At 40.7% G+C, this 17,932-nt stretch overlaps 1 protein-coding gene across 5 annotated transcripts in view; it reads left to right on the forward strand.

The window, feature by feature from the left end:
* Positions 1-13,968, forward strand: part of dync2h1 (dynein cytoplasmic 2 heavy chain 1) — a 203,464-nt gene extending 189,496 nt beyond the window's left edge. For all 5 annotated transcript variants that reach the window (XM_085245678.1, XM_085245677.1, XM_085245676.1 and 2 more), the window contains 5 exons: positions 4,479-4,568; positions 10,136-10,245; positions 10,394-10,475; positions 11,567-11,683; positions 13,293-13,968. In XM_085245678.1, the coding sequence (XP_085101804.1) occupies positions 4,479-4,568; positions 10,136-10,245; positions 10,394-10,475; positions 11,567-11,683; positions 13,293-13,454 (561 nt within the window). In that variant the 3' untranslated portion in view covers positions 13,455-13,968. The remainder of the gene's footprint in view (positions 1-4,478; positions 4,569-10,135; positions 10,246-10,393; positions 10,476-11,566; positions 11,684-13,292) is intronic.
* Positions 13,969-17,932: the final 3,964 nt, after the last annotated feature.

Raw genomic sequence — 17,932 nt, forward strand, 5'->3', positions numbered from 1 at the left:
TTTAAACCTCAGTATTTTAAAGAAACTTTATCACTGTCCAAGCAGTAAGTAATTACGTATGTACAGCTTCAGTTATTTATGACTATATAAAGCCAAGGTTTCCAGGGGGGCAAACTAAACAGACAATGATATTCTTCCCTCACACCAAAAGTTCAAGGCAGTTGGCTGTCCTCCATGTGCCTGACTGAGGAGTTTTTCTGTCTCACTGTGGCCAGGTTTGGTGCTGAGAAAATCACTGTTTTGGGGGGGGGGGTTGTTTGTTTGTTTTTCTTTTCTTTTTGTTAAAGTTCTTATGTTGCGACTGGGCACTACTACTACTACAAATGTCACTGAAAATTGAACCAAACAGAAGCATTTTTACACAAGCAGAAAATTAAAATATGAGATCAGATATAGCACTGGTAAAATAAAAGCGGGTGCTTCTTAAGGTAAGGCCTTGAATTTGTATTACACATTAAATTTTTTAAATATTACTGGAAAAAATCCTAATTACATACAACAGATACACAGTTAAGTGAGCATTTAGTGTCTTTTATAACAAAACAGAATATGAATTAGATTGGAGTCTTTACAGGAAATACTGTTGCATACAATGAGCAGATCACATGGATTAATGCCATTTTGCATTTGGGCTTCTATTATAACCGACTGTTACTAATTAACCCCATTTAAATCAGAGAAGGTTAGAATGAGCTGATGATGCGATTTATGCATTTGAAAAATGCTCCATTTATGGTTGTGATAATGTAAAAGTGTAGCAGACACAGTTCTGAGGGGATCAGCTCTGCTGCCCTTTCTCTCAGCTGTGCAGTAAAAAAATAATTACATGATTGGAAAGAACCCAAACTACCTACTTTCTGATGGGGGGCTTGGGTTGTATGAGAGTCATAAGCAGTGCTGCAAGACAGAAAAAGTGTTACCCCTACCTTCATTTGGTAGAAAGAGCATGATTATCAGGACATGGTGACCGATGAGGAAATGGCTTTTTGATTAAAGGTGAAGTAATCTCTGGTATCAGTTAGATTTTCAGTACCACTTGTAGTAATTCGCAGGCCAATACTAATAATCATCATAGTAGCTTGGGTTTGTAACCAAAAAGTAGTTATTCAACATATTATCAACACATACAGTGGGGCAAAAAAGTATTTAGTCAGCCACCGATTGTGCAAGGTCCCCCACTTAAAATGATGACAGAGGTCAGTAATTTGCACCAGAGGTACACTTCAACTGTGAGAGACAGAATGTGAAAAAAAAATCCATGAATCCACATGGTAGGATTTGTAAAGAATTTATTCGTAAATCAGGGTGGAAAATAAGTATTTGGTCAATAACAAAAATACAACTCAATACTTTGTAACCTTTGTTGGCAATAACAGAGGTCAAACGTTTACTATAGGTCTTTACCAGGTTTGCACACACAGTAGCTGGTATTTTGGCCCATTCCTCCATGCAGATCTTCTCGAGAGCAGTGATGTTTTGGGGCTGTCGCCGAGCAACACGGACTTTCAACTCCCGCCACAGATTTTCTATGGGGTTGAGGTCTGGAGACTGGCTAGGCCACTCCAGGACTTTCAAATGCTTCTTACGGAGCCACTCCTTTGTTGCCCGGGCGGTGTGTTTTGGATCATTGTCATGTTGGAAGACCCAGCCTCGTTTCATCTTCAAAGTTCTCACTGATGGAAGGAGGTTTTGGCTCAAAATCTCACGATACATGGCCCCATTCATTCTGTCCTTAACACGGATCAGTCGTCCTGTCCCCTTGGCAGAAAAACAGCCCCATAGCATGATGTTTCCACCCCCATGCTTCACAGTAGGTATGGTGTTCTTGGGATGCAACTCAGTATTCGTCTTCCTCCAAACACGACGAGTTGAGTTTATACCAAAAAGTTCTACTTTGGTTTCATCTGACCACATGACATTCTCCCAATCCTCTGCTGTATCATCCATGTGCTCTCTGGCAAACTTCAGACGGGCCTGGACATGCACTGGCTTCAGCAGCGGAACACGTCTGGCACTGCGGGATTTGATTCCCTGCCGTTGTAGTGTGTTACTGATGGTGACCTTTGTTACTTTGGTCCCAGCTCTCTGCAGGTCATTCACCAGGTCCCCCCGTGTGGTTCTGGGATCTTTGCTCACCGTTCTCATGATCATTTTGACCCCACGGGATGAGATCTTGCGTGGAGCCCCAGATCGAGGGAGATTATCAGTGGTCTTGTATGTCTTCCATTTTCTGATGATTGCTCCCACAGTTGATTTTTTTCACACCAAGCTGCTTGCCTATTGTAGATTCACTCTTCCCAGTCTGGTGCAGGTCTACAATACTTTTCCTGGTGTCCTTCGAAAGCTCTTTGGTCTTGGCCATGGCGGAGTTTGGAGTCTGACTGTTTGAGGCTGTGGACAGGTGTCTTTTATACAGATGATGAGTTCAAACAGGTGCCATTCATACAGGTAACGAGTGGGGGACAGAAAAGCTTCTTACAGAAGACGTTACAGGTCTGTGAGAGCCAGAGATTTTCCTTGTTTGAGGTGACCAAATACTTATTTTCCACCCTGATTTACGAATAAATTCTTTACAAATCCTACCATGTGAATTCATGGATTTTTTTTTCACATTCTGTCTCTCACAGTTGAAGTGTACCTCTGGTGCAAATTACTGACCTCTGTCATCATTTTAAGTGGGGGAACTTGCACAATCGGTGGCTGACTAAATACTTTTTTGCCCCACTGTACATCGATCAGGCATGACATTAAGACCACTTACAGCTGACGTGATTAAGACAGATTTTCTCTTCATTATGGCACCTGTTAGTGGGCGGGATATATCAGTCGGGGTGCTTATGCTGACCCATATCCACTGCTGAAAGCCCCAGCAATGGCACATAAGTATCAGAACTAGACCATGGAGAAACGGAAGAAGTTGGCCTGGTCTGATGCATATCATGTGCATGACCTGGGTGTGTGTTCACTGCTCGCTTGGGGAGGAGGCACCAGGATGCAGAAAAAAGGAAAGCCAGCAGAGGCAGTTTGCTGCTTTGGGCAATGTTCTGGTAGGAAATCTTGGCTCCTGCCACCTACCTAAGCATTGTTGCAGACCTTGTACACACTTTCATTAACATATCAGGTAATCCCTGATGGCTGTGGCCTCTTTCAGCAGGATAATGTGGCATGCCACAAAGCAAAAATGGATCAGGAATGGTTTGAAGAGCACAACAACAACAAGTATGAGGTGCAGACTTGGCCTCTGAATTCCCCAGATTTCAATCAATTGAGCATCCAGGATTCAATTGAGTAAAAGGGGTGCCAATACAATATTAGGTAGGTGGTTATGATGTTATGTCTGATCGGTGTATATTGATTGCACTCCTGTATACATTTGGTTTGTGTCTCTGTTTTCTGCCACCCTTATCTTGTTAAAAAATAATAATTAAAACAGCATTTTACACTTATTTGTACCCCACAAATGGCAGTGACTTAACTTAAACCAGCACGTTTTTCCTCCTAAGACACTTCAGTGCAACACACACACATACATACACACACCCATCCCCGCAGCAGGAGAGTGAGTGAGTGAATGGTTGACTTGCAGCTGAGAGACATGCAAAGTCTCTTTTATTTCCATTATGGCTTTCATGCCTAAATACCACCAAATTCTCAATTCTCAGCCTCCTGCTGTGCATGTTTGTGCATGTGTGTGTGAGTCAAATCTTTGATCTCTGTTTAACGGTAACATACACGGCCTAACGTGTTCAGGAGTTAACATTCTTCTCTTGAGAAAGCTTTCCTTTCCCAACCCTGCAAACATTTTACATTTGTCTGTAACTTCCAAATTAAAACATTACAGATATTGCTGCACAGACAAGACTGTCTGTGGATCTGCAACAGTTACTTACATCAGGAGACAGACAGACAGTACTGTTTATGAACACAAGAGTATTTTTCACTTGTAAAGTTTAAGTTAGCATTGTAACAAGTCACAAATATATTCAGTATTTTTACAATATATAAAATAGTGCCTGAGATTTATCTCAGTATCACCCAGCTGTAACTGTTTTTGCATGTCATGACAGAAATTGAGGATGTCACCAGTGACATCACAGAAACTTAAATATAGATTGCATTTTAGCTGGACCACAGTGAGGATGTAGCTGGGCGCAGCGTGCCCTTCAGTGACTTACACATATTGTTAAATTTGTATTTTGAATCGTGTCAAGGCAACTCGACAGGGGCTGATGTTGCTGCAGTCCTCCTGCAGATTAACTGTGGCTTGGCTGCCAGCATGGTTAGGAGAAGGACATAGAGGCAGGTTCACATAGTGGCAGAGTAAACCTGCAGAGTACCCCTGTTTTGTTTTTGTTTGTTTTGTTTTTTAAAAAACATGGTTTACATCACTCTTTTGCTTATACTCATTTTTGTGATTTTTGCTTTTATTATTGCTTGCATTGACCTTTATTCTCTGTGCTTGTTTCCTCTTGTCTCAGTGTCCTTTAACATGGCAGAATAAATGGGAGGGACCAGAGGAGCCAATGCAGTACCTCAGAGCAGTCGTAACACGGGCCCTCGCCATACAGGTAACACGTGATGGATGGTATAGCAAAAAGACATAATCTGCTGTCTTTCTTTAGGAACCTGCTTTTCACCACAGTCACAAAAAGAATATTTATAAGAAGCAGACAAACATCTATTAACATGCTATGCAATACATGACAAATATAGTGCATTCTTCGTGCGTGGGTTCTCTCCAGATACTCTGGTTTCCTCCCACAGTCCAAAGACATGGAGTTAGTATAATTGAAAACCCTAAATTGCCCCGTGTGAATGTGAGTGCGAATAGTTGTGTGTGTCTATATGTTAACCCTGTGACAGACTGACGACCTGTACTAGATGTACCCTGCCTCTCGCCCTAAGACAGCTGGAATAGCCTCCAGCACCCCCACAACCCTGAAAAGGATAAAAGGAAGAGAATGGATGGATGGAAAAGTGCAAATGTTTTGAGGCTTAATGCTACAATGGGAAATGGGTGCCGAAATATATGGAAAATCAGTACATAAGGCAAAAAAAAAGAGTTGGCACAAAGCTCAGTATTTGTTATGGCCACCTTTATTCTGTAACACAGCCTGAACACCTTTAGGCAGGCTTTCTTGTAATTTCTTTAAGTAGTCTTCTGGAATAGGTCTCCAGGCTTCTTGAAGGATATTCAAAGCTCTTCTTTGGATGTTGGCTTCCTTTTGTTCTCTTCTCTATAAAGATGATTCCACACTGCTTCAATAATGTTCAAGTCGGTATTCTGGGAATGCCAGTCCATCACTGATAGTGTTCTACTGTGTGTTTCTACTCTCCAGGTATGTTTTTACTACACTGGCAGTGTGTTTGGGATCATTATCATGCTTGAAAATTTAAACTGTTGCCAATCAGACGCTTTCCAGATAGTATTGCATGGTGGTTCATTATCTGATAGTACTTTGCAGTGTTGATAATTACGTAAAATTTTGGCAAGATCCCAAACCCCACTGGCTGAAATACAGCCACATGTCAGAGCTTCAATCATGTATTATAAATGGCTATATACACTCACTGTTGTCCAAATTTCTAATTTGGATCCATTACTCCAAAAGACCTATTGGCACTGATTTTCAGTCCAGTAATTTAGCATACCTAAGCATTTTCTCCCTGTTTCCCTTCCTCAAGAATGGCTCCTTGATAGCTACCCTTCCACAGAGAGCAATTCTGATGAGGCTTCAGTAGATGGATCAACTGAAGGGTCAGATGAAATAGAGGACTGTGACAGTCCTGTACTCTACTTACCCAGTTCGCTCAGGCTTTTTAACGAAACTCTATACACCGTTCCGAGATATGGCACGTTTTTGGCTAATTGTTCTTTTGGAATCACCTTGTTCGTGCAAATATATGTGTTGTCTTTTTCACTTTTGTAAATAATGTGTTGGTTCTTTGCACAGGTTTATCTCTTAATGTTAGGTGTCATTTTCTACACATGAATGAATAATAGGTCAGTATTTAAGTGGCTTGACAACCAAAAAGTAACATTTCCCTGAAAATGGTCAGGCACAAGGACTGGAGTGAAACTGAGCGTAAAAGCATCCAATGCCCAAAGAAAAACACTGAAAGACCTTCAAAAAAATGTGAAGAACTATTGCTTGAGATCACTTTGAAAAATGAAAAGAAATTGTGGCTCCATAGAAGCAAAAGAAAAAGGCTTTGCACCTTAGTGTGTAACAGTTGTTATCATTTAGTTTTAATTATTTCTTCACGGGCTGAAATTCACAAGAGCCCACTACTATAAGAGCACCTTTGTCCTCAACAACACATGGTATTTTCTGATGGCCTGAGTTAAAAATTGAGATGGCCTTGAGAATCCTCTGTAGTGCTGCTCTCAACGGAAGGAGACTTAAGAAGTATAAGAGTTTTCTAATCAGCCTTTGAGGGATCCATTTAAATTCATCATGCATTTATCCTACCCAGAGCTTTGTCATTCAGCAGTGATGAATATTAACAGATTTCTTTTCTAAAAATTTTAATTCCAAAGGATTTAAAGAGAACCTCGCATTTCAGAGATCATAAAATATGAAGTGGAATTCCACTTTTTATAAACGGATCTCAAAACAACAAGAGGCCTTTAAGCTGAATTTGCGGTACTTTACGTTATGACATACAGGGTGGTCTAGGCAATGTGTTTATTAAAACGCTGCCAGAAAATTTCTTGTTGTTTTCAATAGGGGTACATAAATAAAAGGGGATTATTCTATAAAAGCAGGAGGTTCTGGGAAGTGTCAGCCTTAGGTTGGTGCCAGGAAATAAGGGTTCTGGCGGAAATTCCTCTCTATCTCCGCTCAACTGTGTCTGACTGTACTTCAATATGTTCTGGCAGACTAGAATGCACACATACACCCTCACGTTCAGAAATTATTTCTGTGTGGATGCATTTCATTATCTGCGTGGGCGAGCCTCCCTGCCTCTGTCTGTCTGCTGGCCTGCCTGTCTACCCATCTGTTTGCGTGTATGTCTGCCTGATACTCGATTTTTGTTTTTTCTCTTTTTTTTGCCCTGTCTTCTAGCCTCCCTGTCTACCTACACTCCATCTGTCTTAGTATGTGTCTGTCTAGAGGCTGCGCTGTCCTTAACTGTCTGTTTCTGCCCATCAGCACTGAGTGATATCTCTGTTTGCAGCATGTCTGTATTCTATTAGCTAATCAGCGCAATAAAGGCGGACTCTTCCAGAGCTGCAGCTGTGTGGAGCTGCTGAAGAATAAAAAGCCAACAGCACAGCAGTGCACCCAGACGAACAGGACGACCTTGACAGCACTCAAATGCTTGCACACATACAGTATATACGCACAAATAGCATGAGCAACATCAGCACAACTCGGTTCGCTTTATTATTAATGCACCCAAATCTTTCTTGGTGCATGCCTCGCTTTGATTATGTGTGCCGAAATGCGCCCGGTTGCAAGTGTGTACTTGTGTGTATGTGAAGCTAGGATTTATGCACATTTCTTCTTGACATAAAGCTCATCTCAGTTTATCTCTAAAGCCAGTGCAGACTGATTCTGTGGTAAAAGTGAATCTATTAATAAAAGAGATTGGATCTCTATTGGACAGATAAAATGTTTGCTCATTCTGCCTCCATTTGTCAGCATTTTTCTTCAGTTGACATTAAATCTTAGAACTGAAGCCAATCGGGCTTAAATAATCTTTTGTATTTATAAAGTTTAAAAGCACAGTGAAATCAGTTGTGCTCTGCAACATTTACCAGTAATAAAGTATTTTTGCTTGCCACACAATTTAATAATTTTTTTTTATCCCTTTTTGTTGTGACACAATAGATGGCCGACATCTAATCAAAGCAGATGTTGCTGAATATAGCAGACTGCATCAACATATTGGACGGGGCTAACAAAGCTCCAAGTCCATCTGTGCAGAGTTACACAAAGAATTATGTTTAACATCACTGTTTGTCTGAGTTAAGCATTTATTTTATTTTACTGTTTTTGCACAAAACCCAAGAATCTGGGAGTGTTTCCAGGATTATTTTTAAAGTTGGGGTGGCAAATCTTAATACTTGATTATAAATACAGTTAAGAAATTGCTGTAGAAAATATTCTGCATGGTTTTTGGTCTCATGCGCAGACCTTGTACAGATATACTTTGGGAAAAGCAGCACTGCACCTTGTTTTGTATTTAATTACTCTCTTACAAAGTGCTGAAACACATACTCATTACTTAAAAGAGAAGGATAGAAATAGAAATGGCATTACATAGAAATACCTTAATCAAGTACATTAAAACTGTACCTCAGAATAGTGCTTCAGTAAATGTACACCACTAACCCTGTCCACGCGCTCATAAAATGGCGTTGGGCTTTGCGAGGTTTGTGGGCGTGCGTCTGTATGTGTATTATGTTCCCATTAGTGCATAATTGGTGTTCCAGTTTTATCAGCTTGTTGATGCGGTGATAAAAAGGTGAGGCATTAAATGGTCTATTAGCCACATTAGGCTGTGCATTTTATTCTCTCCTTTGTAACCCTTTGGCTTCACTTTACAAATACACAATAACTGAGACAAAAATTACTCTGTCCAATTTAGGAACCATTCCACTGAAAGATACATGCTGGGTCCATGTGTTTTTGGACTGTGACATTATTTATTATTTTAGCTGTTCACCAAAATGTGGTCAAGTTACAGTTACATGATGAATATGAGTTTGAATCTCAACCTTTCACCTTTTATTTAAAGGTTTGAATGAAAATATTAGCGGAAATGTTTTTCTGAACAGTTCGGTGTTTTTAGAGGTTCAATATGTAATTGGACAAATCAACATATTAATAAATACTTTGTAAAAATCCTTTTCTTTAAATGATCCCCTGAAGTGTGGCACTCGTGGCCCTCCCCAAATAATGGTTTTCCTGCTGTGTGTGTGTATGTTTTTGGCCATTACTGCTGCTCCATTCAGTTGTTGTTGATCGACTCAGACCAGGTGATTAACTCTGCAGAATATTCCGCTAATTTACTTCTCAAAACCTGATGGATTGCAACTATTTGCCCCCTTCCTGATTTCTTCATTTTCTTTCGTTTTTTTAATTTTTTTCATATTTGTCACATTCACCTGTTTCAGATCATCACAACAAGCTTTAATTTTAGAGAAAGATGACCCAAACAAATATACAATGCAGTTTTTAAATGAACAAAGTCCTACGCTGTGTTTATGGAAAAGTCTAATATGTTCTTTCTGTTTTGAGGCTGGTGACTGGTTTGCATCTTGTAATGAATATGCTTCTCTTTATGGTAGACCTGGATAATGATATGTCCCCTCCTGGAGACTGTCCTTCCACTCGGCTGAATGTTCTAAAGGGTTTTTTTCATAGGAAAGGACCCTGTGGTCATCTGGCACTGTTATCTTCAGTGGATGTCTAAACCTTTTTATGTTGCGGTGCTCACCGGTGTGTCCCAAATGCACTCAATTCTTGATCTGACCACTCCTAAAGTCCCTGCTACCTCTCTGTTGGATTTGTTTAGTGTATGTAGCCTGAGGACGGCCTGTTCCTCCTGCAGTGAGTGCTCCTTTGACAGCATATTTTGGATTAACCCAAACAGCTTCCACTCTTCAGCTTATATCCGGACCTCTGACCTACCTAATTTATGAAAAAATGTAGCCCACACTTGGCCATAAAACAGCTTTATAATTATGTATCCAATTACATCTGAGCCTCTGTTTATAAAGACACCTACTGTGGTTCATGCACTTTTTGTTTGTGTTTGGTTTTTTGTTCAACCCCTCCAATTAAAGCTGTGCTACACTTTAAGCCCATAGTCATTATTTAACTGAAACTAGAATAAGCTCTGGTACACACACAAAAAAAACCCCAAAAGCACATGGATCTAACTGTATGTTTTATTTTATGAGAAGCACAAGCATGTAACGTAAACACGTTTTTTAGAATTCAAATCTGTGTCGTATTTCCATGTGACATAAAACTGTGTGACGCCTTTGTGTTACAGATTTTATGCCTGCATTATGTGTTAGCTTTGAGTCTTTATTTGTAATTTGCAAAGTATTTGGCTCATTAATCTTTGCGTCTACACGTCTCTCTGTTTCTGTTTCTCTGTCTTTCTTTTCATACAGAGTTGGGTGGAACGTGCAAATAGACAGGCACTCCTGTCAGACATCCTAGATCTATCTGAGCTATTTCACCCTGATACCTTTCTTAATGCTTTGAGACAGGAAACTGCCAGGTAACACACACACACACACACACACACACACACACACACACACACACACACACACACACACACACACACACAGGACACCTTCATAGGGGATTGAATAAGTGTATATATCAATGTTAAAAATACATATATTCATTTTGCTTTTTTTAAGGACCATGTCCTGTTCTATGGATAGTTTGGTGTTTGTTTCGTCATGGAGGAGTCCAATTGCACAAGCAAAACTACAAGTAAAGGTAAAGCCAGTCATCTACTGCTCATGCATGCAAACATCAGATCCTCACCTCCATCTACAGAAGAATATAAGTGCTATAACCAAGGTACACTGGCTGAGTGATAATTATTGGAGGAGAAGACAGCAAGAATAGATACAGATGCAGGTAAGGAGGCAGGAGTTACAAGACTGAAGAAAAAGGAGAGACTGGGGGTAAAAGAAAAGCAAAGAATTAGCCATTGTGCCAGAACTCAACTCTTTAAGAAGGGTACGTTACCCAGAATTATGCCTGATTTTGGGACATGGGGATCACTCAGCTAACCCAAACTGCACTTTTGGAAATGTGCAAAGATCCCCCTGGTGTGAATAAAGCCTTTATTAGGGACAAGGCCGCTGCTGACAGCAGCCAGCTCAGGTCTCTGGTGCGTTTTGGATATATTGTGTAATTCTAGTCCTTTCTGACCAAACAGAACTGTGCAGCACTCCTCTCAGTCATCAGTTATTCATTTTATGCTCTGATTTAAGGGTGATATGACTGTCTTTAATATAATACTTTGAGACAATACTTCTATTACTCTCATGCCAATAAAAATTGGCACAGTTTGACATGCGCTTAGTTAAAATACACAAAGAGAGAAGGAAAGGGTGTTGGTGCTGACAAAGAGGCTGCAGCTGCAGGGAGGGAAGGGGAAAACACTCAGACGTCTGACAGAGAAAGTGAAAGGATATAATTGTTGTGAAGCAATGAGCTCTCTCTCACACACACACACAAACACACACACACACAATATGTAAAAACATTTTCTGGATTTGTGTCTTGCTCTCACTCTCTGGGTTTTTCTTTCCCAGATTATGGTGATATAGTACTTGTATGTGTGTGTCTGATTTGACGCCAGAGTTCCCTTTATTGTCTGTCCTACTGTGGAAAATCCCTGAGTCACTAGACTGACTTCACTTGATGTCTCTTTCATGTAGTATGTAGCATGCTAGTTAATCTGGGAAGGGCTCCCACCAGTGTTCAGCGTTTAAGTCACAGAGTAGCTGTTTTCCCGTTGTTCCATTTTCGCGTGTCTGTTTCTCTTGTTCATCTTATCATTTGCATTTTCTTTGTAGATTGGAGGTCTCCAGTTGGAGGGTTGCAGTTTTGATGGTGTCCATCTTTGTGAGAACCAGCATGATTCTCCCAGCGTGTCAGCTGTCCCTACGTGCTACATGGCCTGGGTTCCACAGGTATGCATGTGTTCTTAAAAGAGAGAACCACACTGTGCAGCACCTGACAGTAATCATCTTAAATGTTTTGTTCAAGATTTCCAAAGCCCACAGCAACGTCGTCTTTCAAAACCCAAACATGTACAGTTTAAGCTAATAAATTGTAGAAAACAGAATTCTTTTTGTTTACATTTTAGGGTTTTGGCAGCAATTGTTTGCAATTTTATTTGAAAAGTGACACAAATGACTAGATCATTTTTTAAACAGTTACCAGGTGCTCTCATGTCAGTTGACTACTCTGTTAATGAAGTACTTGTTCTTTGACCTTGGATGTTGCGTTATGGTGGAAATATGAATTTTTATCAAAATTACACAAAGTCTGGAGGACGCTCTGGGGATTTGTGCAGATGTGAGTTTTTTGCTGTTTAGGCTTCAGTCACACAGGTAGAGCCCAGCCAAATATCTGACTGATATGGCTGATATTTGCTAACATGTAACAGCTGATAAATACTAATTTAAAAAGTAATGAAGAGACGAGAGGATCGTCTTTCAACTGCGTTAGAACATTTTTCAGTGTTGATGTTGCATAGTTTGTCCAACAGAGGGCGCTATACAGCTTCAGTGTTGACATTGAGACATGTTTATTTTTAACTTGGATTGTTAATTATTTTAGTAACAATTCATAAATAACATATGAAATAAATAACATTTGTCTGTTTGCCATATTTGTAAAAGACCGAATATTAGTATTGGTCTTAAAAATCTTCTGTCAGTCCCTAAAAAGAATTAGTGGTCATCGTCGGCCTCTCTGGCTTTTTATTAGCACTATTCATGTGCAACATGTCTTTATGGTCAGTTTTTAAAACCCTTCCACGTAACTACAGCCCACAGACTCTTGGTTTGCCGGACACCAAATATATGAGTGCTCCAGAAAAGAATCGCTCTGACTAAAATTTCAGTGTGGACGTCAAGCTTAGGTTTAAGAATTGTTCATAGCGAGTCATCCAAACCATGCAGCAGCATATTAATGTCTAAACTCATGTTGTAGATGGATCGTCTCAGGTCTTCTCTTGCTGAAGTTGGGTCAGTTTTTGGCGTCTTCTTCTTACCATGTGATTGCATTTGTCTCTGCCTATCGGGGACCCGCACATGAACGTTTATTGAGGGGAAAAAAGTTAATCCTCATCCTCCTTCTTTGCTGGGCTAAGAAATGGCTAATGATGTCAGACTTAAGAGGTTGACTGGGCTCTACAGGCTGGTCTTGAGACCTTTCGACTGGTTGGCGAGTAGTTGCTGTGAGATTGGTTGCAAAGAGGCTACACTGAAATGCGATTGCTTTGATCTCTCTTTGCGACTGATTTAACCTAGAGGCAGCCAGCAAGTTCCAGCAACCACTCGCCAACTGGTCTAGGAATTCACATTTTCCCTAGTGACCAGAGTTTGCCAGGTCTTCACTGACCAATGAATATGTTTTATCTAATCAGTTACATTGCAGTGGCAGAAAGTTGTCATTTATTTGTTATCACGTTTGTGAGATATGTCAATTTTTAATCATTTAGCATGAAACTCTGTGACTATACAGTATTTGTGCATACTTACGCTCATACACTAAATTTCTACTTCATCCTAGAACTCTGTTGCTGCCTGCACTGCAGCAGAGGAGAGTATCTGTCTGCCTCTCTATACCAGCTCTGAGAGGGTGAAGGTGGTCACGCACATCTCTCTGCCCTGTGGAGCGAACCCCAACCAGTGGATACAGTGTGGAGCTGCTCTTTTTCTCAAACAGCAGTAAGAGGACGGGATCTGGTTGTGGCGAGAGTCACAGAGAGAAAAAGGATTTTCTGTGCTCAGTATCTGACCAGGGCAACAAATAAACCAGATGGATTGTTAGCACTCTGATATGTCAGGGTAATTTTTCAGTGACGCGCATTAGCTCATAGACCAAACCTTTTAAAACACATTTGCTTTATATCATATCATTTGTATAACAGAGTACAAGGGAAAGGACCAGAGTGAAGGAAAACAGGACCAAAGAATAACTGATGCTTTCTCGGGTTGTGCTACGACACTAAAACTGAATAAAAAGCTAAAAGACAAACAGCGGTAATACTGTTAATAAACTATACATGCATTATTATTTGGATCCCAAGAAACACTACTACACTAAAACTGTCAGTAAGTCTTGCTACTTCCAGTCTCACAAGAAAATTGTGTTTATTACATATTAAAAAATGTTTTTTGCATAGGCATTGTATTCCCTGCTGTACTTTTGGACGTATTTATTCAAAATAAAGGTAAAATAAAAACCATCTTTCCTGCCTTCAATAGAATAACATTGCTAAAGTACTAAAAGAGATGTGTGTGTTTGTGCGTGGTGTTTCAGAATGGCGCTGACCCTCCGTCACATACTATTAGTAGTCAGAACTGTTTGACAGTGAACTGTACAGATCTCAGTTCACTGTGTTCTGCCTCTCCCACAGCTCTGCTGAAAGGGGCTTTACAGACATGATGCACTTCAGTGTCAGTTCTCTTTCTGTAACGCAAATACACACACATGCACAAGTTAGTCCCTAACCTCTGTGTGATTGGTTCTGAGTTGAGGTTGAACGGAGTCAGTGAAGCTGTGATGGATGGCCGCTGAGCTGCAAGTGTGGGCGTGCGATTTGGAAGGTGTGTATGGGCGCTTGTGTATGAATCCAATCATAAGCATCAAGCTTGATTGATGGCTTAATTAAGATTCCCCCCTCCCCCACTCACTTTTTCAATTTTTCTCATGCCTTTGCGCAAATGTCTGTTAATGTCAGTGTATGAAAGTGTGATCACATCTGTGTGTGTGTGTGAGGAGACGGAGAGGAGAGTTGAAATTAGGGAGGAGCGGGTATTGTGTGTGCACTGCAGTGTGACAAAATGGGAGTGAAATGGAACAGCAGGTTTAAAAAAGAGAGAGGATTGGATTTCAGCGAAACATGGCCCTCTGGGTCAGAGAGGGAGAGCGAGCGAGCGAGAGACCGACAGAAGGATGGAGGCAGAGGAGGAGAGAGGGAGGTGATGATGCAGGGACGGGAAAGAGCGAGAAAAGGGCCGTAAAACTTGGGCGAGAAAATTGAAGAGAAACAGGAAAGTGAGTGTGGCTAAGGTGACAGGGTTTGGGAGGACAGGTTAAAGGGAAAGATGGATGGAGGGAGTGAGGACAAGTAGTGAGTGAGTTATGGGGAATCAACAGGGGAGGGAGAAAGTGAAACACAGGGAGCTTATAGAAAGGTTTATACCTGCTACGGTACTGGAAACACTGCCAGTTTGTCCTGTATTTCCTTAACAGCATAAAGATCTTTAATGTTTTCATTAGATTGCACTGTAACAAGTCAAAATGGGAATCTAAAGGCTGATTATTTTCTCTCTGCTCAAAAATGAGACATTGTTGAAATTGGATTCAAAACAGTGAGCACTGTTTCACAACTCTTCCTCGCGTTTTGATGACTTCTAATCCTGTAGGCAGCGGTGGAAAATTAACATCAGTATTGCAGCAGAGGGGGGAGAAAAAAAAGGCTTTTGCCAAGGGCTTGTTTCCAAGGTAATGTGTTTACAGAGTTTTGTCTTTATCTCAAATTAGCATTCCAGGTTTGAGAAACTATTGTGATAAAACTCCTGCTGCGACGGTGTTCAGCAGCTGCCTTTGCAGGTTGTTTGTTTGGAGTTCTGATCACAAACCCACACGACATGAGTAATCCGGTGAAACGTCAGAGCAATGATGTAAACGCGGCACGCTGCAGATTCCTGCGATAGACAGATTTCTGATTTACCTCAGCAAAGCATTGTAATCCGTTTGTAAACCGCCACGTTTAGTGCGCGCATAGCATTCAAAAAACTCCCACTTTTCAATAATAATAAAAAAATCTTGGCCTTTTCTTTGCCTTTGTCTTGACCCGCCCTCCATTCTTCCCGAGCTTCCTCCATGACGTCCACAAGTGTTTGGGGATTTTCTGTGTTGTTTAAGCAACAATACAATAATGCTTATGTAAACCGTGCATATGTGAGACATAAACATTTTGTTTTCTGTCTGATAATGTCTCTAACACTTGTGGGGGGCTTTTTCGTCCAAATAAACATGAGGAAATAAACAGGAATGAACAGGACCTTGTCATTTGTTTTCCTATACTGTAAAATATACAATCAGGCCTCCTCAGATTGGAGTCAGGTTTGGTCTACGTTTAGTCTTCCTTTCACGGCGTGTCGAATGGTATTTTAACTTTTGGCATTCAGCATGCTAACCAGGCCAACATGTGTTGGCTCGCCATAAAACAAGGCTGATAAAATATCTGCTTCCCAGATTTTAAAATGTTAGAGACACTCCCTTATTGGGCACTTGCCATATTTTAATAAGCAGTACAGGACTGGAACCTTCATGGGCTTCACAATTTGATTCAGAAGTCTCACTGCGCTGTTTTCCCAGTAAACGACAACAGAAATGCTTCAGTGTGTCCAAACTCAACAGAGAGTTTTCTTCAGGGGTGGGAAGTGAGAGGAAGAAGCCAACACAGTCAAGCCGGATGGAAACATGCAGAAAATACACTGCAGGAGAGCAAAATGGAGGAGGTGTAGAGAGAGATGCGAACACTACTGGCAAGGAGGCAAGAGAGGAAAAGTGGGATCTACCTGGCAGTGAGCAAGTTCGATTGACCCAAAGGCAACAGCAGCTGAAAAATATTGTACCAAGACATGTTTGCTTAATGCACGCTCTGCAGCTGTACATATAGTGTCTGTTTATCTTTAAGCGATATTAAAGTTCCTGGTGATATGAAAAGACCACTTAATACTGTCATATTTAATGCTTTGTACTATTTTATCATAGTGTCAGATCCACTGGTTTCAGACTGGGTCTGCCACACCCCTCATCACAAATACTGCCAGTTGTTACCTGTTAATTGTCCGTTATCTGTTCAATTCCAGTGTTAGTGACTGAGGAGCCAAAGATAGTGGTTTTTGATTGATTATGTAGGATATTGAGTTTTTGTTATTAAATAGTGTGTCAGGTTGTATTTTATTATTTTGGCCCTGGAGAGCTCGACACTTCCTTTTTTATCCCTCAGCATAAACATGCCGACTGGGGTGTTGTCACCATGCCGGCGGGCGGGCAGACGGGGTGGACAGTCAAGTTTGTGGAAGTGGTAACTCGAGAACAAGGCGATTAGGATTTTGAAATTGATACCATGGATTCATCTGCTAAACATCTTGGACCAGTTAGAATCTCAGTGACCTCGACCTCAAGGTGAAGGTCAAAGGTCAAGTTTTCTTGAGCATCTGTTGGGTGTTCAGAACTGCCCTTCTGCAGACCTCTAAAAGTTATCAAACCTATCTGACATTAACTGGCCAAGAAACAGCTTGTTGATCCATTGTCCCATTCATTTTGAACTTCTAAAAAAGGGGGACTGTAGATTCAAATGTCTGTAATTCTTCAACAATTCATGCAAAAAAAAAAAACAACCCCAAAAAACCCAGAGCAAACAAACTTCTAAAACCCTTTGAATTAAAGCGGAAAGTCTGCACTTTAGTCTGCCCCATATTGATTGTTCGATTTACAATCCACTATGGTGGTGTCACAGAGGCTAAACTACAAAGGTCATGTCTTTGTCCCACACATTATGAGGAGCACTACTTACCTCATGCTAGCTTCCTCTCGTAATGGGCCTTTCCTTGCCACAGCGCTGCCATCCAAGATGAGAGTACAAGATATAATGAGACAATGTATTAGTGGTCAGCTGCTGCTTTAGCCAAGATGATCATTTCATTCCTCTCCTAATAACAACATAGGATCCCCAGAGCCCATTAAAATAATTGCAAGGGACCCACTGCGAAAAGGTTTAAGGTCTAAGTGATCTTAAATATATCTTATATATCCTATATATATATATGTGTAAAAGAAGCTCTGGCCTCGTGCCTTGAGAACAAATACAGTGTAATCATGGGAGGGAAAAAAAGTTCAGTATTGTAGCTAATGTAATTTCCTTTGATAATGTGTAGAGCCATTTGATTTCTGGAGCGACTGCACAGAACATGAAACAAACGTTTTCAAAGAGACATTTTCCTTTTTACATTTGTTTTTTATGTGCATAAAATAGTAATGAAAATTGTTCACTGTTCAGTTTTCTGTATACATTTTGAGTGGTGACCGCAGGCTGATGGTTTTCATGATTACATGCTGATGAAGGGCACGAGATGCAGTTTTAACTACTGCCAGATATCCCTGTCCCTGTCTGAAGTCCTTTAAAATCA

This window comes from Mchenga conophoros, linkage group LG14 (genome assembly GCF_057382185.1).
Source record: "Mchenga conophoros isolate Kocher_MC1m ecotype Shallow Benthic linkage group LG14, M_conophoros_male_GT1.1, whole genome shotgun sequence".
In the NCBI taxonomy this organism is placed as follows: Eukaryota; Metazoa; Chordata; class Actinopteri; order Cichliformes; family Cichlidae; genus Mchenga; species Mchenga conophoros.